The sequence below is a fragment of the Protomyctophum parallelum genome, assembly GCF_964188405.1.
Source record: "Protomyctophum parallelum genome assembly, chromosome: 2".
In the NCBI taxonomy this organism is placed as follows: Eukaryota; Metazoa; Chordata; class Actinopteri; order Myctophiformes; family Myctophidae; genus Protomyctophum; species Protomyctophum parallelum.
In genome coordinates, this window is record NC_139699.1 from 62,396,542 (window position 1) to 62,420,718 (window position 24,177).

At 45.8% G+C, this 24,177-nt stretch overlaps 1 protein-coding gene across 1 annotated transcript in view; it reads left to right on the forward strand.

Moving 5' to 3' along the window:
* LOC310854731 (MAM domain-containing glycosylphosphatidylinositol anchor protein 1-like) overlaps positions 1 to 16,717 on the forward strand; it is a gene marked incomplete at both ends in the record, with an annotated part of 191,228 nt that extends 174,511 nt beyond the window's left edge. Inside the window, 2 exons of the mRNA XM_083759404.1 lie at positions 9,814 to 9,922; positions 16,623 to 16,717. Of these exons, the coding sequence (XP_083615530.1) occupies positions 9,814 to 9,922; positions 16,623 to 16,717 (204 nt within the window). The remainder of the gene's footprint in view (positions 1 to 9,813; positions 9,923 to 16,622) is intronic.
* Positions 16,718 to 24,177: the final 7,460 nt, after the last annotated feature.

Below are 24,177 nucleotides of genomic sequence, written 5' to 3' on the forward strand. Positions count from 1 at the left end.
GAGCCACATCAGATTCAGCTGCAACTCCTGCAAGGGTATCAACAAACTCAAGGAAGTTTCCTCTATTGGTAGAGCTCTCCTTTTCATTGTGCCCACGAAAAGGCAGTCCCTGGCGTCCAAGTAACGCTGTAGCCTTAAACAAGGTTTTAACATGAGCCCTGTTTTCTTGTACCTCCGCCGTTCTGTTAGTGACAATTTGAGAAGCAACAGATTCCCTCTGGCCTGCGCAAACAGCCCTGTAATTATTCCACGCCAGCACTGCCCCTCTGTGTCTCCTACCATCCACATGGTCTTGAAATTTGGTTTTCATGTTTGTCCATGTTTTAAATCCCATTCCCTGGTCCATGAAAAATCGACAACCCCTCTTTTCCCCTGGCAAAAGGGTGTCGTTGCTGAAGTGACGACAGGCAAAACAATAGACTGAGTCTGAAGTCACGGAGTACTCAATCCAATCATGCAACTTGTAATATGCTGCAGAAAAGCGTCTCTTATTTGTGACTGGAAACACTGTTACATGAGGTTGCACAGGAGAGTCATTTTTTGACTTACTAATGTCAGTGGCGGCTCCTGTTTGCACTAGTCCTTCTGTTGAGGCAGTGAGTGTGACCCCATCCCCTGGCCCCGCAGCAGCAGCAGCAGCTGCCGCCGCCGCCGCTGTAACTGTTGTTGAACTTGAATCCGGTGCTGTATCGTCGTCTGAATCTGAATCTTGTTCTATTTCTGAATTTGAACTTGTCGCTAATGTTGGTGCCGGTGGTGGTTTTGCTGCCGTTGTTGTTGATGTCTGGTCGCAGTGGTCGGCATTGTTGTTGTTAGTGTCAACATCGAAACTGCAACTTGTGGATGGGGAACTTGAGTTGTTCTTGTTTTTTTCTTTTTTCTTGAAAAAAGCATCTAATGCCAACTGTTTTCTTTTCATTTTTTTGTCTTGACTAGAGGCTAGAGCAGAGCTAGAGAGAAGATGAGCCTATCTGTTTGTTTTTGTTGTGCTTCCGCTCCACGATCACAACCTGTGTGAGGGGGTCAGTAGGTGAGTGACGTGCGTCACGTGCGACGTGCCTTTGATCGATGTGTCATGATCATCTCACTGCGCCTGCATGTGCAGATGCACTAATGCGCTGATCACATATCACAAGAACAAGATGTACAAAAAACAACATATGGATGTTTATTTGAGCACGCAAAAAGGAAAAGGGCCTGACCAACAACCAAAAAAAAAAAAAAAAAAGCATCATTGACTTTATTTTTATTTTTATGAAATCGCTAGGGTGTTGCCATGGCAACACCCTAGAGGCGCAAATGACGCCCCTGTTGGAGACGGAGAAGGCATATTTTACGCAGCGCAAAGATGTCCCGTTACTGTGGATAGACGTGGTCGAATAAGGAGACTGAAGCCCTGATCGAAATGAGGACGTGTACATTAATCAATTGCTTAAGAAAACACATAAAAACACTGCAGTGTATTATAGCCTACATAATATTCTGTCTGTCTGTCTGTCTGTCTGTGCGTGCCGTAAACATGGAGTGCTGTCACTGTGTGGGACTGGGGAGTTATATCAGTGCGCTCATGCAGCGCTGTACTGCATGCCCAAAAGAACAGTGTGTGGCGGCTGGTGCATAGAGAGAGAGAGAGAGGGGGGGGGGGGGGGTCCCAGACGGCACGACACATGCACGTTATGAGTGTAATTTTATCACAGATTTCACTGTGTAGGCTATAGTTTATGAATGGAACACATTGATAAAGGTCCCCCCTGCTGCGTTTCCAATTGCTGCAAATGACAGTGTGAAGGCAAACCGCAGCCAATTAAATATGCAAGAATCCAATTTCCCCGCCCATACGGATCTTGAGTCTACCGAAGTATTAGGTTAGAATCTGACCTAAGGTGTCATTCACACCAGAAAGCTTTGCTGCGATTAAAACAAATCCTGCTGCACATTGTCAGAAAGTGCACTTTGTTTTGGCAGGTGTGAAGCATCATTCGAATCCTCCTCATCATTCGAATCCTAAGGCCAAATAAGCAGATGCCAACTGTTTTCAATTACAAAAAAGCTCAATGATTGGCTACTCTGCGATGTAAAGTATGACGCAAAGAGATGCGTCATTAGGACCAGTGACGTAGAGTCTGTGGGGGCCGGGGGGGTCAGGGCCCCCATGAGGAATTGGACCTGAATATATATATTCGCCTCTGTTCGTCCCGTTTGTACCCCAGCAGGTTTGTACCCACACTTTGTATGTAATCGCGCCGCTCTAACCATCCCAAGTCTGGCACCTTAACACCTCTTTTTTTCCTCACTGTCCGGGACGGGGGTGGTGGGGGGTGGACCGCGTACTTGCCTGTCCCTTGTATACATGCAGACCAGGTATTGAAATGCTAATCTGGGTGCTTGTTTTCACCTGCCAGGTATGGGTGTGCATGCATAAAGTACTGTACTCTGCTTAGGCTACTTGATCACAATATGAAACCAGCAAGAACACCCTGGCTGGCAACAGCAGGGCTGGGCATCAGGGCCGGTAGCGGGCCCCCATGACGATTATAAAAAACATTTCGTCTCTGATTAGGACCAATGCATTATGCCAAAGAAGCATGTGTACAATAGGGGCATGAGGTCATGGATATTCTTTGGACAATGCACAGTGGCTTGAGGTTTCATAATAGCTAGCAATGTTTACTCTGACGTTACACTAGTGGCCAAACAAAGCACTCTATCCTTCATTATTGCTTCCACAATGCTTTGTGACGCTATAACGTCACTCAAACCCTGAGGTTGAGGAAGTGGTGAACATGGATGTGAATCACTGTACTAGCCTCGTGCGGCCAAACAATATCACTGCATGCCGATGGCTTTATTTAATTTTATTCTTTTGCACTGGTAGTCTGGTTTCCAGGCTACCACTGTACAGTTTGTCTCTGTCTTTCTCTTTCTCTCCTCCAAAACACACACAGCTACCCCCTGCAGCAATTAGCCGTGACAGCTCAATTAGCAGGCTTATTCATGAGCAGGAGAGACCTGCTAGTCGTGTTGCCAGATTCTGTGTGTGTGTGCGTGCGTGCGTGTGCTCTCTTAGGGAAATGCAGTCCATGATGGATGAAGGCTGGAGGCCTGCCTGTGCACTTAATTAACAATGCCTCAGCAACATGTTAAAGAGAACATTTGGCCTGCAACTAAGACATAATGTCAACACACAGCTCTGGTAACTAAGACATAATGTCAACACACAGCTCTGGTACCTAAGACACAACACTGACTAGGCCAATCAGTGTCATATTATTACATACAAGGTACCGATGTAGTGTTGTGTACAGTCAAGTCAAAAGTACAGTATTGAAACGTAGTGGATTGAAAGTAAAAAAAATACAAAATAGAAATACTCAAAGTTCACACACACACACACACACACACACAGACACACACACACACACACACACACACACACACACACACACAGACACACACACACACACACACACACACACACACACACACACACACACACACACACACACACACGCAGGGCCGTGCAGAGAGCACTGAGGGCGCAGGGGCTCAAACCCCAGAAAAGGTCATATGTGTGTGTGCGCGTAGCACGCAGCAATTTTTGGGGGGTGGTCTTTTTGTGGGGTCTGTCCCTTGTGCCATTTCATGTCATTGGAGAGTAAAATTAGCAATACGTTCTCATTAGTCTGAAACTAAAACTGACTGATGGCAGCGAGCACATTAAAAGTATAATTATAAATTATTATTATTATAGTTTTAGTTGTTAACGATAGTTCAACTTAGAGCTGTAATGCTCCATCATCCGTCTGCTCCAATCAGATCTGCGTTACCTTGTCCGCACCCCTTTATAAACGGTCCTCACTTCCCTTCGCTCATCTGTGCTTCCGTTCAGGTAGCACACAGACACGCCGAGAGCTCACAGCTCACCTTCATTCGTCATTTCCATCCAAGTTCAAGAGTCAACAAACTCCTCCACGGCCGCAGCTTTCATCCCAGGACACACCGTCGGGTGTTTCGCCAGCGTCCCAGGCCCTGCATGCCTCCATCAGATACAGTATCATTCTAATTGCTCGCCACTGCTATTTATCCACCTGAATGGTTCAACCTTCAAAACAAACGTAACTGCTAACAGCCTAATTTCGATTCCGTTCCGATGCTGCCTCCGCACTAGCCACTTTTTACCCTGCTTGCTTGCTGCTGCTCAGTGCTTGTATGTCGTGCGTTGCCGTTACAAGGCTGCTTATGCGTATAGTGTATACTGCTGCTAATGCCTCATGCCACGAGTCTCGCTACTGCTTCAGGTGGCGTCTGGGCGATCATGCATTAAACGTTGCTTTCACGGCAGTAAGCTACTGGTCATCCTGTGAACGTAGCATAGATCAGGCTGCAGGTCTAAAATCATACACGGCGTTTTAGTTCGTCCACAGTGTAGAGTGGCGACACGCTTTGTCTAGTTCCAAACTTTTTGTTCCTTGGCGGAACTTTCCCCCGAGATAGAACGAGCACTTCCGCATTCCATTGTTGCCACGGGAATCAACACTAGTGTAGGCTCGAGGATCGTTTGCTTTTGCCTGAAGGCTGGCGTGCTTTGATGACGCAGTGTTGTGATGCGCCAGTGTTGGCTGTGATGAGCTGTTGGATGGAATAATAATAAACGGAGCGACCGGTGGCGTTCCAATGATAAACTCCTCGTCATCTATCCTTATAAAGAGAGTCTAAAGCCTGCATTTTCTTCTAGCTGCGGCCGGCGCTACACTAGCGTCACCACTATCGTATCTTAGACTCCTAGACTACTCTGAGCATGTCCGGTGCCGTCAGGTTGCCACGTCCGCTCATTATAAGCGTCTCAGGCTTGTTTTATTTAATCACTTGCCGGGTGGACGCCGTTGTTTAAACCCACGGTTCATTCGAAGCACCCTCAGTGTTACATGTTGGTAATGTCGGATCGTTGTCGGATCGTTTTCATAATGATTCAAGTTAGTTTTCGTGACTTGTTTTCGCGGACCTGGCGCTTGTCTCCTCCAACATGGCAACTCGGTGCCCCATTCATTCATGCCCTGGCAATCTACTAGTGCTCCAGATTCATGCTTCAATCATGTGGATTGTGATGAGATGTTGAGCGTAATCGTAGGAAAAAGAAAAAGAGAGAAGAGAGAAAGGGAGAAAGAGAAAAAAGAGAAGGAGGAGGAAAAGAAACAAAGTAAAAAGAGGAGAAGAAGAGAGAAAAGAGAGGCGTGCGTGTGTCAGTGTGAACACGTTCAAATAGCTGATCTACAAGCCGTGAGCTTCACAGGTCGGAGCTCCCACTATCAGCTCAATAAGTCACATTTTGCTGTGGTTTATTCCCGGGTTTTCATTCCATGTCTAACCCCCTGATCGACGTTAGACCCTCAAGAACGCTCCATTATTACATTGTCAATGAAGGGAAAATGCTTGCCATATTGTCCCTCTTTACGCCACTCTGTTCCTATCATTCACGGCATTTAATGTTCATGCCGGCACCGCTCGTTCACTTGACCTTTCACCACCTAGTTAACTTGAGCTAGCCCCCTTTTCACCAGCGCCCCTCATTTCTCACGGGTGTGATTATCACATTGCGTTTGCTCAGGAATCGGCTCAAGTGCGCGGATCGGCTTCCCGCTGTCCCCCTAAATCGTTCATTTAGGACTCGTCACGTTTTACAGAAAACTCGACGCAGGTATAGTGCAAACATACAAATGGCTTGTCTTCAGGGCGGCCGTGTTCCATCTGGTATTCCTCTCCTTTCACAGCAAACCTCAAATCTGCTGCCGCGTTTGCACATTGTCGTACCTCGCCCAGCAGACATGGGAGTTTTCGCCACGGGTCACGTTCTCAATCTCCAGTTGTAATCCGTGGGAAGTACGGTCTCTGATGTCTCGGTTCAACACATGGTTAGAAAGCGTAGCTCGCTTTCCACTTCATTCACGCGCAGGGGGCGCATAGTCTGTCTTCTCTCAGGATTCAGGTCCGCCTATGTCGACCTTCTCGATGGCGAGACCGTGCTCACCGAGCCGTACCTAATTAAGATTTTCTCTGTTACTCACCCGTCAACTGCATTGTTTCTCCCGTCAATTAAGTCTTAATATTCTACTCTCACTCCAACTGCCACGTCGGTCCGACCATACTAACTCCATGCTTGTGCCCCTCCTGTCCAGCTACCTGCTCGGCGATCATCAGGGAAACGAGCACTGTTCACGCATGCCTGGAAGGCCAGGTTCCCGGCTAGGCCTCAACACGGACCCCCACCGAGCTGAACTCGTCAGCCATCCACCGCAGCCTAATCCCATCAGCAGCCACGCACTGCAGCAGCCAAACCCAGCCGGCAGCCACGCACCGCGACAGCTAAACTCAGTCGGCAGCCATGCACTGCAACAGCTAAACTCAGTCGGCAGCCACGCACTGCAACAGCTAAACTCTCTGGCAGCCATGCACTGCACCAGCTAAGCTCGACAGCCACGCACCGCAACGTCTCAACTGCGCCGTAATGTCTAAACTCATAGGTAACCACCCACTCAACGTCTCAAACCACTCACCTCAACCCATTTCCGGGCGGGAACCCCTATCGGTATCTTACCCCCTCAGGCCGGGAACCCATACAGTACGTACAGTATTCAAATGTAAAATTTCGATGCCGCTTTATAAATATTTGAAGTTTTTCAGAAACCTTAGGTCAGGATTCAGAGGCGTTTTTAGAATCCGCCTTAGGCCTAAATGGATTAAGCCATAACCTATTCACAGCCTCCGTTGCTCGGAGAGCTCAGGCCACCGTGCTACGCTCCCACTTCAGTTTTGGGGGGGAATTCCAAGCGGAATAGTTTCCCGCAGTCGGCCATATCACTATTAATAATTTCGGTTCCACGTCCACTGCGTCAGCCATAGCCCAAGAACCTATGTTCGTCAAACCTTTCCCCTCGGGTCTGCCGCGTTCGTCAAACATCACGACGCCCAGTTTTCGCTCGATGCCCAGAGATCCATGGCGTCTACTAGTCCGGCACCGTGGTCAGGTACCTCTCCTCCGTGCTCCTCCCCCTCCACGTTAAGACCAGTTTCTTCCCTGCTACTGCGGAGACCGTCCTCCTCCTCGGCCGTGAATGCCGGACACTTCCGCCCCACGGAAATCCCTGGACGGGTGCTGCACCAGGATGTCTCCGTGGTACTTGACATCAACCAGGATGAGCACATCACCAACGAGCATCCGTACGGGCCATTACCAAGTATAACAGAGAAGATAGCAGTGAGGAGACTAGCTGGTCACTGCCACCGCCATCGAGAACTCCCGGCCAAGGCCGCACCGCGGGAACCAACGCTGGGCGTCGATCGAGAGGACGTCCCACACCTTCCTAGGCAGACGCACTAAAGAAAGATACCGGTGCGGAAGCACAAAGGAGCTGGCCAGATGTACGAAGGACCGAGATGACCGGAGTCGTCGTTGGAGGGCTCGTCTGAGGTCGTCGTAGAGAGTTCGCCTCCCATCTCCGCTCGCTGCTCCTAAGACGTGGTCTCCCTCCTGACCGCTATACTCCAGCCACTCCCTGAGAATCGGAGCCGCCACCACCGCTGCTGCCAGCGGCGTCTCCGTCCTGATCCTGCAAGCCTCGGGCCACTGGTCGTCCTCCGCCTTCTCCTCCTACGTCAGACCTTCCTCCGCCTCCGTGCTCGATGCCCAGAAGTCCATGGTGTCTTCCAGCGCGGTACCTACATTGACTGGTGGATGTGTCGGGTGGCGGGTACCTCCTCCTCTGCCCACTTCTAAACATGTTCTCCCTCTCCAGGACGCCCACTCACTTCCTCCAAAACGACGGTCGACCCGTCCTCCGGCCACGCAGGCCTCCTCCGTCGGGAGTCTCCCTGTCCCGCCAGGCGAATCAAATTCTCACTCACTGCCCTCTGTCGAGAGGACGCCTGCTAATCAAATTCTCACTCACTGCCCTCTGTCGAGAGGACGCCTGCTAAACAATCATTCCATTCACGTTTCATTCATGCCATGCTAACCAACCTTACTCTCATCCCAAACAGACTCCGCCGGCAAACGATTTCCGGCCAACCATCCAGAGGCTTGCTAACCATCGGGCTGTTCGCCTACCAACCATACCTACTAACCATTCTCCCACAAGCCCCTTCCGCAAAGGCTCCCATGTCGGCGGCACCAGCCGTCGTGAGGCTCCAACGGCGCGGGGCCTTCCTGACTCTCCCACGGATCCCTTCTCGCTAAAGGCCCCGGCTCGTCGAGGGAATCTCTCCAACATCGTTTGTATAGTCCCTTCCAGGTAAACCTTAATTTACTCCTTCCTCCAGACGTTTGCACCATTCCTCCAGGCGCGCACTATTTAATTCCTTTTGGGGGGCAGGCTCAAGAGCCCCCCCTGCCTCCGCCAGGCAGGATCCGAACCGAGGCTCTGGTCCGTCCCCAGGGGGCCCACGCCAAAGCTCCTCCACTGTCTCCTCCTCGTACCGTCATCATTCTGTTATCATTCTGTTATCATACTGTCAGTCACTTCTCTGTCCATTCACTCAATCCCAGCTCCATACTGTAATCAATTCATCTGCAATAAATCTCACCTCCAACCTCCACCCTCCGTCTTAAGTGTAAGCTCGTTAAGAGTTGAAGTTTTAGTTGTTAACGATAGTTCAACTTAGAGCTGTAATGCTCCATCATCCGTCTGCTCCAATCAGATCTGCGTTACCTTGTCCGCACCCCTTTATAAACGGTCCTCACTTCCCTTCGCTCATCTGTGCTTCCGTTCAGGTACCCGCCACCTCCCCGACGACCGCCCAGCAGCAGGCTCCACCAGGTCGGCCCCAGGGGGGCAGGCTCAAGAGCCCCCCCTGCCTCCGCCAGGCAGGATCCGAACCGAGGCTCTGGTCCGTCCCCAGGGGGCCCACGCCAAAGCTCCTCCACTGTCTCCTCCTCGTACCGTCATCATTCTGTTATCATTCTGTTATCATACTGTCAGTCACTTCTCTGTCCATTCACTCAATCCCAGCTCCATACTGTAATCAATTCATCTGCAATAAATCTCACCTCCAACCTCCACCCTCCGTCTTAAGTGTAAGCTCGTTAAGAGTTGAAGTGGAATTATGTTCGTCTTGAAGAGCCAATGGACCATATTGGCTCCCCACATAACCCCTTATTGGCCACATTGGCCCCTCCTATGCCTTTACGTGGACTGTAAAAAATACCCAAAAACACAAGGGCACTTTGAGGCAAAAAGGCAGGGGCTCAAGCCGCCCTAGCACCCCACCCCCTCTGCACATGCCCGCGCGCGCGCGCGCGACACACACACACACACACACACACACACACACACACACACACACACACACACACACCACACACACACACACACACACACACACACACACACACACACGGTGTTATACTTTCTAATATTGACTGTATCTTATTAGCTCAGTCTTCGATCTGAGCCTCATTGTCTTCCCCAGACTGTCACTTCATTTCACACTTTGCTCTATTGAACGGCATATTTTACAGAATTATGACAAACACCCAGGGGCTAACCACACACTCATATTAGTCACACTGTGCGCCTCTCTCCCTCTCTCTCTGTCTCTCTGACGTTAATCTCTGCTTGTGTGATGAAGACACGTTGTACCTATTGTGTCCCAGCTCTCTCCTGTGGGTACTGTGGATTACCTAGAAGCCATATGTGCACCACGGCGTTGCGCGTGCCTCGCGGGCTGCTTGCAAAACAGGCCAAGCCACATTTAATCTCCTCACACAACTCTCTGGCTGTCCTCCTATGACATTCTTCTCTCTCTCTCTCTCTCATCCAGATTATGTTTGAGGGAATACGGGGTTTCAGCTTTGAGGGTGACATCGCCATTGATGACGTGTCAATCACCAGGGGGAAATGCAAGCCTGAAGACATGGCCACCAGCGCAGGTAACACACACATGTGGCACACACACACACACACACACACCCACACACATACGCACGCACGCACACACACACACACCAGAGTCTGTGTGAATGAGCTGCAAAGCGTGATTGCGTGAAAACTGACTATATGCATGTGAGGATCATGGTAAATGGTAAATGGTGCATTTATATAGCGCCTTTATCCAAGGCGCTTTACAGAGATTGTGCATTACATTCACCCATTCACACACACATTCATACACCGATGGCAGCGGAAACCATGCAAGGCACCAACCAGCACATCGGGAGCAATTAGGGGTTCAGTGTCTTGCTCAAGGACACTTCGACAGTAACTCTGGGGGAGCCCGGGTTCGAACTGGCAACCTTACGGTTACCATCCAGGCACTCTACCCCTGAGCCACCGCCGCCCACTTATCATTTAATAGGGCAATGTGCCTAATGACATTCTAATAACATCCTATTAACATATTTAGTTTGGATATTATAATGACACATTAATTACATCATATTTAGTTCATCACTGGATACAAGCTAGCATTCTCAGAAGTCGGAGTTCATCAACAAGATTATTCTTTCAGTGTAGCGACTCAAGAACCTTTTATACCCTGCTGAATTTGTATAGTCTGAAGCAAATGATGATTGGAAGGTGACTGTGTGTGTGTGTGTGTGTGTGTGTGTGTGTGTGTGTGTGTGTGTGTGTGTGTGTGTGTGACTGTGTGCATGCGCGCGCATGCATGTGTGTGTAATGGTGCAGTGGGAGTGCTGGAGTGAATAATAGATGAAGGGGTAAACTAAACAGGCAGAGGAGAGCTCCTTTGCGTGTGTCCTGCGTTGCTGCACAGACAGAGGATCAATATCAGGCGTAGTTTGAGGATTTGTGGGCGTCCGGGTGACACAGGGGTAAACTACCCCCGGGTGACACAGGGGTAAACTATACCCCGGGTGACACAGGGGTAAACTACCCCAGGTGACCCCGGGGTAAACTACCCCGGGTGACACAGGGGTAAACTACCCCGGGGTAAACTACCCCGGGTGACACAGGGGTAAACTTCCTGCCCACCACCGCGTGGACTTGGATCCTCCACGGTGCCTCAGAACCCAAGCGCAGAGCCACAAGCAGAGAAGTTCAATAATGGTATTTATTGGAGCAGTAAAGCTTACAAGCAAAAGTAGTATACTGCATAACAGCAAAAACTCAGGATGTCCAAAAGCTAAACAGTTCAAAAATACAATAACAAAAATAACAAGGTCCAAAAAGCAAACCTCTCAATGAGTCCAATGTAGCAAGGTCCAAAATGCAACATGTTTCAGAGGAATGAAACACTGGAAACAAAAACCTCAGGAGCATCACAGGAAACACAAAGGATGTACTGGCAATGTTTGTGTGGAATGAGTCCAGTCTTATGGGGAGCAGGATGATTGGAGAAGTGTCCTCAGGTGTGAAAGGGGCATGGCACTGTGGGGATAATGAGGGAGTGTGAGCAGGTGTGTGGCAAGGCCTGAGAGTTGGAATGTAATGTGGGAGTGGTTGACATGGAGACATGGTCTGTAGGGCGCCAGACCATGACACAATGTACGCAAATGCCCGTGTTCAGGGGAGGGAAGCCGCTTGGGGAAGGCATGCTCTGTCGCAGCACTCCTAGCGGCTACAAGTTGGTCACGGCACCTGGACCTGGGTCGATTTGGGAATTAGCTAGGGGTGTAAACGATATAGTATAACTGCATCGTAAAAAATCTATTTTAATTTCAAGAATCGAAGTATGTCAAAATGAAAACGGCAACATTGACTTTGTATCGTATCGCATCGTTTTGCAATGCAAATAATCAGTATCGAATCGTTTTGCTATGCAAATGATCGATTGTATCAATACTACATTTTTGTGCGTGGTATTTAGCAATTTTTACAAGAAAAAAGAAAAAGAGGGCTTTAATTGCTTATAGTTTAAAATGATGTCAATGTACTTGAAATTGTTACTGTATCGATTTCAAATCATTGAATCGGATCGGATCGCCATAATGAGCAAATATCATCCATTTATCGTATCGTCAACCATGTATCGTGATACGTATCGTATCGCTGTTGAAAATGTATCGTTACACCCCTAGAATTAGCCCCTCCCCAACCGGTCCTTGTCCAATAGAGACGTTCGCAACGGTTAGATATGAGAGAGGGCCGTTCTGAACTTTGGTTAAGCCCTTCCGAATTTTAATTTGGATTTTATTTAAATGTTTTGGATTAGGTTGTATTTCAAGGTTTGTTGGGGAAATGGTTAGTGAATAGTGATTATGCAAACGTGAGTTAGTGCCTGTTATAATGAGATTATACAAACGGGAATAGAGCACCGAAGTCTGACGTCACTTTCAGTAGAGGGCGCCAGTGCACAGGTTCATGTCTTTTTTTTATTTTCATTGAAATCCCCATTTTAGGTCGCTTCATATAAGAATTGTGTTTGAAAAATAAACCAATCATCCCGGCCTTTCTGTCAGGGGGGTGGCTGTGCGTCGTTAATGATGGCCATTCATATTTGATACAGCCAGTTTCTGGAGAAAATGGGAATAATATGGAATAATATATCAATGCAAATAAAAAGTACATGAACCTGTGGACTGGCGCCCTCTACTGACCGTGACGTCAGGACTTCGGCGCTCTATTAGTGTATTATTAGACTGTATTCTTCAGCTAATTAAAGAGACAATTAACTGAACACAGGTGTATTGTATTTGTAAATTCCAATACACAATTCAAACAAAGCATGAATGGCACCTTTGATCAAGAACATGCCACATGACTCTTTGTGTGTGTGTGTGTGTGTGTGTGTGTGTGTGTGTGTGTGTGTGTGTGTGTGTGTGTGTGTGTGTGTGTGTGTGTGTGTGTGTGTGTGTGTGTGTGCGCGTGTGTGCGTGCGTGCGTGCGTGCGTGTGTGTGTGAACCTACAGTATGTTCCTGTGCCAGAGCTCTTGCATGTGGCTGCCAGCACATTCTCCTCTCCCATGAGGCTTTGCTGCTCCCTGCGTCTTATAGGATGCAGAGAGAGCAGGCGGGCTTGGCACCATCACACTACTGATACATCATACCTGTCACGCACGCACGCACACACACACACACACACACACACACACACACACTCACACACACACGCAAACACGCAGAGGGCGTGTGGCTCTCCTAAAATGAATGATGATTGCCTCTGACATGTTTGGTACAACGCCACACACATAAATCACGACACTGGGAATTTGTCGTTGCCCGAGCATATCAGCCTGGACGAGGTTGAATAATATGAGGTCAACGATGAATGCAGGCTGAGAATCTGTTTATCACTCTCTACCCATAGCCTTATTCACAAATACAACAAGAACATTGTTAGGGTCTGAGGGGTGGACCCAAGTGCAGGACCCCTGAATGAGGCAGGCAGGCTGGCAGGCAGGCAGGCAGACGGACGGACGGATGGACGGACGGACAGACATGGATAAAAACTATAAGTATGAGCTAAACAGAGACTGCTATACAGCTCATTTACTGAGAATGAGAAACCATGATTATAATGCAAATTAGCAGGGTAGTAGGCAAGTTGACAGTCCAACAGAGCAGTGGTGGACTGGAACATAATTATCTGTAAGTACTGTACTTAATTCAGTTCAGTCAGACAACTCTTGGATTGAATAAATGTAATTTATTGAGCATAAATTCAGCATCAATATTGAAGCATATTTGGTGTCATGGCTCTGTCTCATTTCATTAATTTCCTGTGAGCATGAATTATAATAAATTATTTGCCAACTATATATTTTACAGGGAATGGGACATTCCCTTATAGACCCCCATAAGGGAATAATTGAAATAGAGGTCACAGGTGGATGCTGGGGTGGTGAGCACAAAGCAGCTGCACAATGCAGCAGCAAGAAGAAAGCTGTAAGCAGGGAGGTTGAAATAGCCTGCCCCGATCCGATGGATTGAACATCTCACTGATCAGCTGAACAGGTATTGGCCCTACTTTGAGTTGTCTGCCTGAACTAGCTCTGCAGGCTAACCATTCTTTGACTGTAGGCCAAACATCTTGCAAATCGATACACAGTATCTCTAAGTCATTAAACTAAACGGGGCTTTCAGATATTTCATATTCCAGTCTTGCAGGCTTGGCTCTTATCGCCACAGCGCCATCTGGTGGTTGGCTCAGAGTGCCGTCCATATAACTCATGGGTGAGACTCCTCACTTTGCTGCCCGTAGTGTTAGCATGCTGTTAATGCCCGATATGCCGCCTGTCCAGGCTATACGGAGCTTGTTGTCCTTCCGGGTTGAACAGGAAGGTGGGGGCCTCCGGAAGGGGAACAACCATAGTATTAAAAGGATAGAGACTAAACTGGCGCGAAGCTCCGCCCCCTCCGCTATTCATGTCAGTGGAAGTTGCTCAGTGGCGTTTTGAAGCACCCGGAAGGCTGCCGGAAGTACCGTCTATTTCCGCATTTTTTCGCTGATTCAGCATTTGGACACCACATTTTGGTGTCCAAATGCGGAAGTGTAGCTGGGCTTTAACATTGAGCGCTCGGTTGCACGGGGTTTCCTCGTCAAGAATCCACGGGTCCGCCTACAGTCCTTCCTCTTACCACTAGGGCCCAGCGCTTCAACATTGGAGTGTTGTTCCCAAGGGGCCAGCTAGGCAAGCTGGCCCCTTGGGAACAACACCATTGGCATTATCCCACAGCCTTTAGCTAGCAGTACAACGAGCTAAATTTTTTTCAGCGATGCGATACAAACTCACAAATTATTTACGATCGTCGGGTGAGCGGCGGCTCCACCATGGCCGGAAACTGCAAGTCAGGAAGTAAAAATGTCTCGCGATTGTCATTTAATCCACCCAAAACATACTTTTTGTAAGCTAGGATCATATCGTTTAGAGAAATGAGCCGCAAATCAAGCTTGTTTTTGGTCCACAAAGAAGAATCCTAGAAGAATATTAGCGTTCTAAAAACTGCGTCGCCATAGACAGCATAAGCCAGCGGAATTTCAATTTTCCGTTTTTTACCGCACCGGAACCGGAGTGTTATGAGCGCATCCAGGACACAGTTGATCACCGTAATCAATTGTTATTCAAAAAGGGGGTGAAAGACGATCTCTGCGTCTGGGGCCTTTGGAAAACAGGATTGAAAAGGCGACGTTGGCACAGAGTGAGTTGACGCCGCCGTGATGAGATCATGGTAATTGTCGAGGACAAAAAATAGCATTTATTTTAACAGTTTAAATGAACAGCTCAAACTAACCTATAGGAACAGTCTTGGCGAGCAAAGTGAGATTCCCCTATATAGCGTGGGGGAGAGACTTGGATCAGAACACAGATGGTGTGTTGCACACTTTGAAACTTTAGCCGTGCTGATATTTCACTCATCAGTTATAGTCGTATAACCTCTAGGGAAGATACAGCCGTGGATCAATCAGTGCAACCTTGTAACCCTCTCTGTCTTTTGGTGTTTGTGATGAATAATGTGTGTGTATGTGTTGAATATGTCCCTCACTGTACAGTACATGAAGAACTTCCAGGGGGCTATGTTTCTGCCAACAAGCTGTTTCCTATGGAGACAAAAACGAATAAAAGGCCCAAAGCTGTCATCAACGCGGTGGAGGTTATCCACAGAAGCTCTCCTTCTTTCCCTCTTCCTCTCGTGATTCACTTTCCCACTACTCCCTTCCCCCTTTTGTTCTTCCATCCTCCTAAATTGTCCGCGCTCACTCGAGGTGGGGTGACACAAGCAGTGAACAATATGGCAACTACAGTAAACCCATTGGTTTAGTTATCTAGCAGATTCACACACAGATTGTGTCGACTGGAAGTAAGGGAACCCCGACCTAGCAGCCCTAAAGCCTGATTGACACTTTGCCGCGCAAGCTTGTATATAGTTCTGCTATTCTCTGCCATTCTCGACAAGCTTATACTTCATAAATTAATATGGATTATATTACAATCTTTTTACAGTCTGGACACTTAAAGTCAGCCTTGTTCTTGGCAAATGTCAGTGATATTCCACTTAGGAATATATAGACTAAGTGTCAAATAGCTTCAATGTGCAATAACAGCCCATCTCTCCCTTGTGTGCAGAGCAGTAAGAGTTGTGATTAACCCATTCTGACCGGGCACCCATTTTGGTGTCAGCATCATGTTATGCTTTAGCTATTTAAAAATAGCAGATCTACAAGCTCATATCGCGCCACCGAGTGGCGCGATACGAGCTTGTAGGTCTGCTATTTTTGAAAAATCGAAGAGCGACTGACATTTTTAGAATCTGATCTCAGGTCAGAATGGGTTCATCAGACCAGTGTGTGTCCGGCGGAAACCTCGTATGAATCTGATCTCAGGTCAGAATAGGTTAAGAGAGGGGATTGAAATGTGAGGAATGCAGCATGAAACCCCTTCAGGATTATAGGAGAATATTAACCTTTCAGCATGAGTCAGCATGACAGCAGTTATAGAGGAGAATATTAGAGAGGTTCAGTCAGTTATTGGGCGTGGTGAAATCTTCATTATTTCTCATTAAAATGGTGAAGCATCACTAACTAAGCAGGAGAGAGCGACACAAACATATTCTTTGTTTGTTTTTTTATATTAGATTCATAAGTATTTGCTGTCCTTTTCTTGGTGTGTTACTGTTTGACTGTTTGATTCATACATATTTTTTTGCATTTGTGCTCATCTCTTATCTCTGCAGTTGTGACTGGTGGATCGGCGTCACCGCACCCTCTCCCATTGGCCAGCTGGCTGACCTTTGCCCTCTGCTGTGTCCTGCTGCTGCTGTACAGATGATGAGCAGCTGCAACAGCGCCACCTGTATGCCTCCACAGAGACACTGCCCCACCGCGCGCTCTGTTCCTTCTTATTTGTCCCTGTCCTCCCCCTCTGTACCTTTCCTCGCTTCTGTCTGTCTGTCTGTCTGTCTGTCTGTCTGTCTGTCTGTCTGTCTGTCTGTCTGTCTGTCTGTCTGTCTGTCTGTCTGTCTGTCTGTCTGTCTGTATCTATGACTCTTCAACGTACTTCATGAACGTTCCCTTTATTCTCCCAGGTTTTTATGATTGATTGTCTAACCAATATCCCCCAGCCATATCACACACAACACACCTCTTCCTCTTTTAAACGTCATCCTTTCCTCTCCTTCATTAATCTGTGTCCCCTCGCTTTAACACCCCATCCCCACGCCAAAGTGTCAAGACACTCTACCAAAGATGACAAGGAACTTCAGGGGATTAAAGGGGTGAATGGGGGATTCTGGGAAAAGAGAGACAGAAGGAAGCGTTCCATCCCTACCTCGGGCCACATGGAGCTGATGGACTGACAAAGGGGCGGATGGACAGATGAAACACGGAAGAATGGAGAGAGCGAGGAATGTAACAAGAGGATAGAGAGCTAAAGGGGCTCACTATGGCCTCTGTTTGCCCCGGGAGATGGACCACAGCTTGGACTATAACGTGTACATTTTATTTATCTATATGAGATATGAGACCCCTGGCAGCAGGGGGCTGACTTTGGGGACGTGGAACTACGTCACTACGCTGGTGGGGAGGGAACTGGACCTGGTGCAGGAGGTTGAGCACTTACAGGTTAGACCTAGTCGGAGAGAAGGAGCGAGTGCATTCTCTGGCAGCGGCAATCAGACACGGTGCTGCTTGGGGGTTTAGGGGTTAGGGTAGGGTGTCGGATGCAACCGAGAAACACTGCTACGAGTACTGTCAGCATTTGGCGGAGGCTCCGCGGCTGATGCCAATGCCGGAAAATGCACTCGCTCTCCCTCCAGAAGCAGCGAGTGCATTCTCCGGCAACAGCAATGAGACGCGTCACTGCCGGGGGGGAGGGCCGGCATACTGTACCTGACCTGACACCAGGACATACTGTACCAAGGATCAGATGGAGGTATTATATCTCTAAACTGCCCATGGAACGGCTTGGGATCCCCCAGGAGGAAGTTTCTAATGTTGCTCTGGACAGGGAAGTCTGGAGCTCTCTGGTGGAGCTGTTGCCCCTGCGACCCGACTATGGATAAGCGGTTGAAGATGGATGGATATATGAAATATAACAATCTAAAAACAAAAACAAAACAGTGGAGGAGTCTACAAAGTGAATCTCAAATAAAAGCACAACGTTTTACGATCGCTCACGTGGGGGTGGCGGCACATATGATCATGAATAATACTGTATGAAGCTGATATGAGCACACACACACCTCCACTACAAACACACTCACATGTCCACTCATCTCTTCCTCTGATGGAGTTTGTACACGATAAGACAATGAAATATGGACCTTCTCTATTCTCACCCCACCGAAACTAATTTAACAGCAATTTAACAGTGAGACACAGACATACAGGAACAGACTCAGATGATTGGGCGTATCTTACAAAAAATGGAAAAAAAACATTGCATGGATGCACCTGGGACGTGTATACTCAGGGATGTATCAGGGTTTCGGGTCTCGCAACATCATACCCCTCACTCAGGTGACCCAGCCGGGGTGATCAAGTCCATACTTAGGTCCCCGTAGCTACCCTCGATCAGTCACATTATATAGGGAAAGACCAGGGCCACACGATCCGTTGCTCCGGAACTCTGCTGGGAGTGATGCGTGGGAAGGGAAATAAGGCTGCAGAACTGGAAAAGAGACGATGAGGAGTAGAGGCGAGGAGAGAAGGGGAGGATATTTTTACAGCAAATGTATTTGAATTATAATTATAATGGATGTTGATTTGTATGGACTGTTCTGAGAAATTGAACTTCTATATCTTTGATTGGGTTTACAGTACACCATCTGGAGGGTTTGCAGTGCGGCTTGCTTTTCTTTTTTTCTTTTCTTGATGCTGTTGAACCACACGCACGCATGCACGCACACACGTGTGCGCACGCACACACAGTAGGCCTACAGAAACACTCACACATACACACACTAATCACAAAACAATTATCAATACCTTTGTGATGATATCAGGTCCTCGACGACAGCAGCTAGCTCAGACTGTTCAGACAACCACCATCATTATTCAGCATTCAAGGCGTTTTGCTGCATTTTAGCTTTTCCTTTTGCATCATTCCTCAACTCTGCTCAACCATTCAGTCCAGTCCACCCACTATGCTGTTATTCTTCTCCTTTACTGTTCATTCTACTCGGTCATTACACTTTTGTTGGATCTTTCACACTCTTTCACAAGTCTTCGTAATTGTTTTATAAACAGTATATGTTAACATTGCTCAAGGTACGGCAAGGCACTATATTTGCCATTCTTTACTACTTTGAAAAACCTTTTAAAATAGTTCAATTAGCCGACACGTTGTGAGCTTGTAAATCGGCACAAAATATAGCCTTAAGGGCCTTTCAAACGTGAAGCGTTCCTCGCTTCCCGTTTGAAGGGCCCGTTATATGTCCACTAAATTGCATCTACTATACACCCTGCAATCAGAGTTCATCTATTACACTGTCAGAGTTGAATTCACATTGAGGATTATATTGTATTATTATCTTAACAAAACAAGACCTTTAACATTTATTAAGGAAACACTCATATCATCCTCATTTGCATTTAACTTTGACATTGTGTTTGATTGCAGGTCTCTGGATGCACATATTGTATTTATAATCTATATTACTGTAATAATCGATGTGCTTGCTTGTAACCTGCGGTCAATAATACTGGATATAAGCTTAATATTTTTTCCCTTTTTAGATGTTAAAAAGGTTAACTATAATTCACTTCTGGGCATGCACAAGCTGGACAGAAAGGCACATTATCTTAGTAATTTGTACAGAGGATGCAGAATGGATTTATTCTACTTAATTAAATGTATATCTTGGCTAAAATTACATGTACTGTATCAGCTCAAGATGTAGCATTATACTACTACATCACTACAGCTAGCAGGTAGCATTCAGCATTCTACCCATTATTCTAATAAACACATTATAGAAACTGTAAGTGAAAACATTATTATGATAACCAACCCTTCAAACTCATACAGTATGTATCATTTTTTTCGTGCATTATGATAACCATTAACCCATCAAACACTTATTTTTGGCAAAATGTGTCAGTCAAGTGATTGTCACATAGTTACTAGCATTACATTGATAATGTAATGTGCCGGAATCCTATATCTCAGTTATTACGACAGCCACATAGGTGGATATTTGTTATCTAACACTACCATAATTATTAAGGTAGTGTTAGATAAATATACACCATTCCGACATTATGTACAGTATAATACCCGAGTGGATCCGAGAAGACCCGTACTGAGAACTGATTGGTACAGGAAAGCATGCAAAGTGCTACGATTATCAGGCTGACCTGGGATCAGATTACTGGGGGAAAAGTTGAGCCAGGCTGTTGTCAGTTCATGGGCTTTTAATTGATATAGCACAGAGCTCACAGAACGCATTTAAACAAACCTCCATGGAATCAATAGATTCCTTCATCAAGGTGAAAACATGCAATTTTAAGAAACATAACTAACTACTTGGTAGAATGATTACGTTTGTCTCGTCCATTATAATTGTCGGTTTGGTTGTGTAATATCTCAGAACAAATCAGATCACAGAATTAATCTCACAGGTACACCGGTTCGTTATTAGAAACTATTTCAGGTCCACTCGAATGTCGGAAACAAATATCATGGGTTCATCCGTGTTGGGGTAGGCTACGTCATTTTAGTTTAATTTTTTGTTCAGAACCAACCGGGTCCCAGAAGAAAATAAAAAGGTCCATTAGTGATCGGGGCCAGCATGTTTGATCCATGAAGAGCTCTCTTCTTGTTTTGTGTTGTTTTGCTTGATTGATTAACATTTCAATAACATTTAATCATTATCATACTGTACTGTAGCAAAAAATGCAGCACAACTGTCATGCTATGACAATACGGTGACAGAACGTGAGCAATATGATTTTATAGAAACCAAGATCAAATAATGACATATTTCAGTTGAAGGGAAGATCAACATCAAATCAGGTTTTTGTTTAAGCATTTTGACTTTCCCTTTAGTACAGCAAATACAGCTATCAATACAGTTATCCATTTAACTACTAACATATTTTTACTTTGTATGCATATTTATTTATTTTCGTATACATTTATTTATTTTACATGGATCACATTGGTCAGACCAGATGCATTGATTAATTGTATTGTATTGACTGTACTTACTGTAAGTAGCCTACAGTCAATACTGTCGAGGAAATGTGGAATACACTAAGTTATACATTTAAGGAGATAAAATCACTCATGGGAAACTAAACTATACATACCACAGTGATCAATACAGTTATTGACATCAACATTTTAGATTTCTCTTAAGTACTGTTATGACGTAAGACAGTTATCAATAGCCTACAGTTAACGCCTCGACATTGCTGAGCTGGGCTGGGCTTACCTTTCCTGAAACAGCACAATGCTGGCAACCTGAACCATTCATAAACCACAGCAAACTGGAAATAAAATTAACTTCATCTACATCACACTAGTGATGTCTTAATGATGTAATGATGTATCTACACAAATACTACTGATGTCTTAACAATACTGTACATTCTACCAATGTCACACATTAATGTATTATCATCTATACTACTGTCTACAACAATGTCTTAAGTAATTATATAATATTTGAACAGCTTCCACTAAAATCATGGTTCTTTATTGTCAATGATTCAACTTTGTGTGATAGTAATGTAATTGCTTTTAGGAATCCCTTTTGCCATAATTTCATTCACAGACTGGACTGAGCTCTCCCCTACAACACTGTGATTTTAGACCTTAAATTGATGTTTATGGTTTGTTAACAGTTTTTGTTTTGTTTTACAATTCAGTTTTTAGGATTATAATTACCGGTACATTCAGTAAAAAACAAAATGTTAGAAGTGAGATTCCTGGTCACGATGGTTGCTGCACCATCGCTTCTGGCAACGTGGTCATGATCTCGTTGAATGGCATAGCAGTTCCATGTCCTGCTTTTATTTGAATGTAGGCCTACTGTAACAGAGCAACAGCATGCACATGTTAATCAAACGCAGATCACGGAGCGGCGGAGTCAGTTCAGTCAGTCAACCTCAAGGGAGGTTCTTGCCATGCTCAAAGGCCCATACTATGCTCAAGGGGTTAACATGCTGCATTACTATGTGGGAGTATACGTGTGTGCAAGTCTCACACGTCATTCGCCGATGCGGCAGTCAGCTGACTAATTGGGCAGCCTACTTAAGCTCACTAGACTCCATGCTCTTCCTGCCTTCCTCTGCTCATTGTTCCCGGTTGTATGTGATGTTTTCTCCCACCACCACCCCAGCACCACCGGTGGGCTCTGCTATCTATGCTCCCCATGGGGGGGTTATTGTATATCTATCTCCCTGCTCTTATGTTTTATGATGTTGCTTAATCATGCCGAGCAGGGAGAAATCCAGCAGAGCCGAACGCCAAGTCAAATATCATATGTACACTCATTACTCATTCTGCAATAAATATTGTTTAATCTATTCGTGAGTTGTCTGACTGAAATACACTTCAGTGGGAGGAGAATAATGATCATAAGACATTTTGGTGAATCCATATGCGTTGGTCACAGTGTAATGTGTGGCTGACTGGCAGCACAGCCATGTGCAGGGTTTGTACCGATTCCTGTCAAAAGACAATTAACTTCTATAGCGCCATTGCCGAAGATCATTGTCAATTGAAGCCTAATTTTGATACTGACGCTTAACGCCATTGCCGAAGATGAATGGCAATTGCACTTTTATAGTGCATTCGATGGATCGAGCGGCATAATGCTACTTACGTTAGCCGGTTAGCTGGCTGTGTTGTTAGCACAGCACTGGATCGCCCATATTAGATCGTCGTTGCCATAATAATCCATTCTATCCGTTTCTTTCAATCGCCTGTATCTCCTATATTCCTTGTCCCAGATGGCATTTTGGTCAAAACAGCGTTTCTTTGACGGCACAGAGCCGACGATGTGGAGCCCCCGCAAGTGCATTGGCATGGGCCCATATTGTAAACAAAAGTTGAACGGGACCTGTTAAACTTCCTAGGATAAGCTCCCTACCGGAAGTCTGGAACTGTGGCTTTTCAAAATAAGAGCTCAAATTAAACAAATGCTGTCGTGAATTAGATCCTTAATTGTTCAATAAATGCTAGCGGAGTAAGCGTTAAGATGTGTAATGCACCTTTAAACAGAAGAATGGTAAGCGAGCAGGGCTGTTGTATATTCATGTACATGTCATGTACTGAGTTGTTGTAAAGGAAAACATTTGAAATTATGATTCTGAAATGTATAAATAAACAAAATGCTATCCCTGTCACTGAGAACTGCAGTAAAGTTAATAATTCCTTTATTAGCCTATAGTCTGCATGTTATCTGTCAACATGAACACCTGCCGTAGAGGGTTTAACTACTTAATGAGTTGTTCATGGTTATTCCGTTAATTCCTAGTAATTTTTCTCTCACTCAAAACCTTGTTCGCTGGAACAGCTCTGTTTTCGTTCAGGTGACTGTGACCAAATAATATTTGAGATTTTGAATATATTACTACTGTGGGTTCATTGTTTATATTTGAATAGAATGTTATTGTGTGTTTATTATTGCTATTTGAATGTAATATTGCAGTAGTGGATGTATTTCTGATACAGGTTGGTTTAGGTTGGTTTATTAGTTATATTTGAATGAGAATATCACTGTTGGTTTATAACCGACTGTTATCACCATTCACGTTCATCATGAGTGTATTCTTTAGTATTGTGTGGTCTGTTTTGCCTTTACCTGTGTGCTTTTCCCACATTGATATGTGTGATTGAGTGGTGATGAGTGATGATCTGTGTGATTGTTGAAAGGATACCCCCTTCCAGAAATGTTTGACGTTTGGTCACATTTGTCCCAAGGTCACAATAGGCTGTTTAGGGAGTAGGGCTGTCCCCGACTAAGGATTTGTATAGTCGACTGATAGATGAATACATTTGTTGTTAGTCGACTAATAGTCGACTGAGCAAAAAAAAAAAAAAAAAAGTTTTTTTTTTTTTTTTTTTTTTTTTGTCCCAAAATATTTGTATATAAAAATACAATATTTACAAAAATATACAAAAATATTGTATTATTCCACTAGGTCTGTGGGGGACATAAACACATTTGAACATTCTGACTGTTCAAATCTCCAATGTGCATGTGGAGTGTGTCTGCCTGAGTGGCAGGCACTGCCTGTGACTTGAATCGCACAGTGCGCTGGCCTGATAGACTCCAGAAC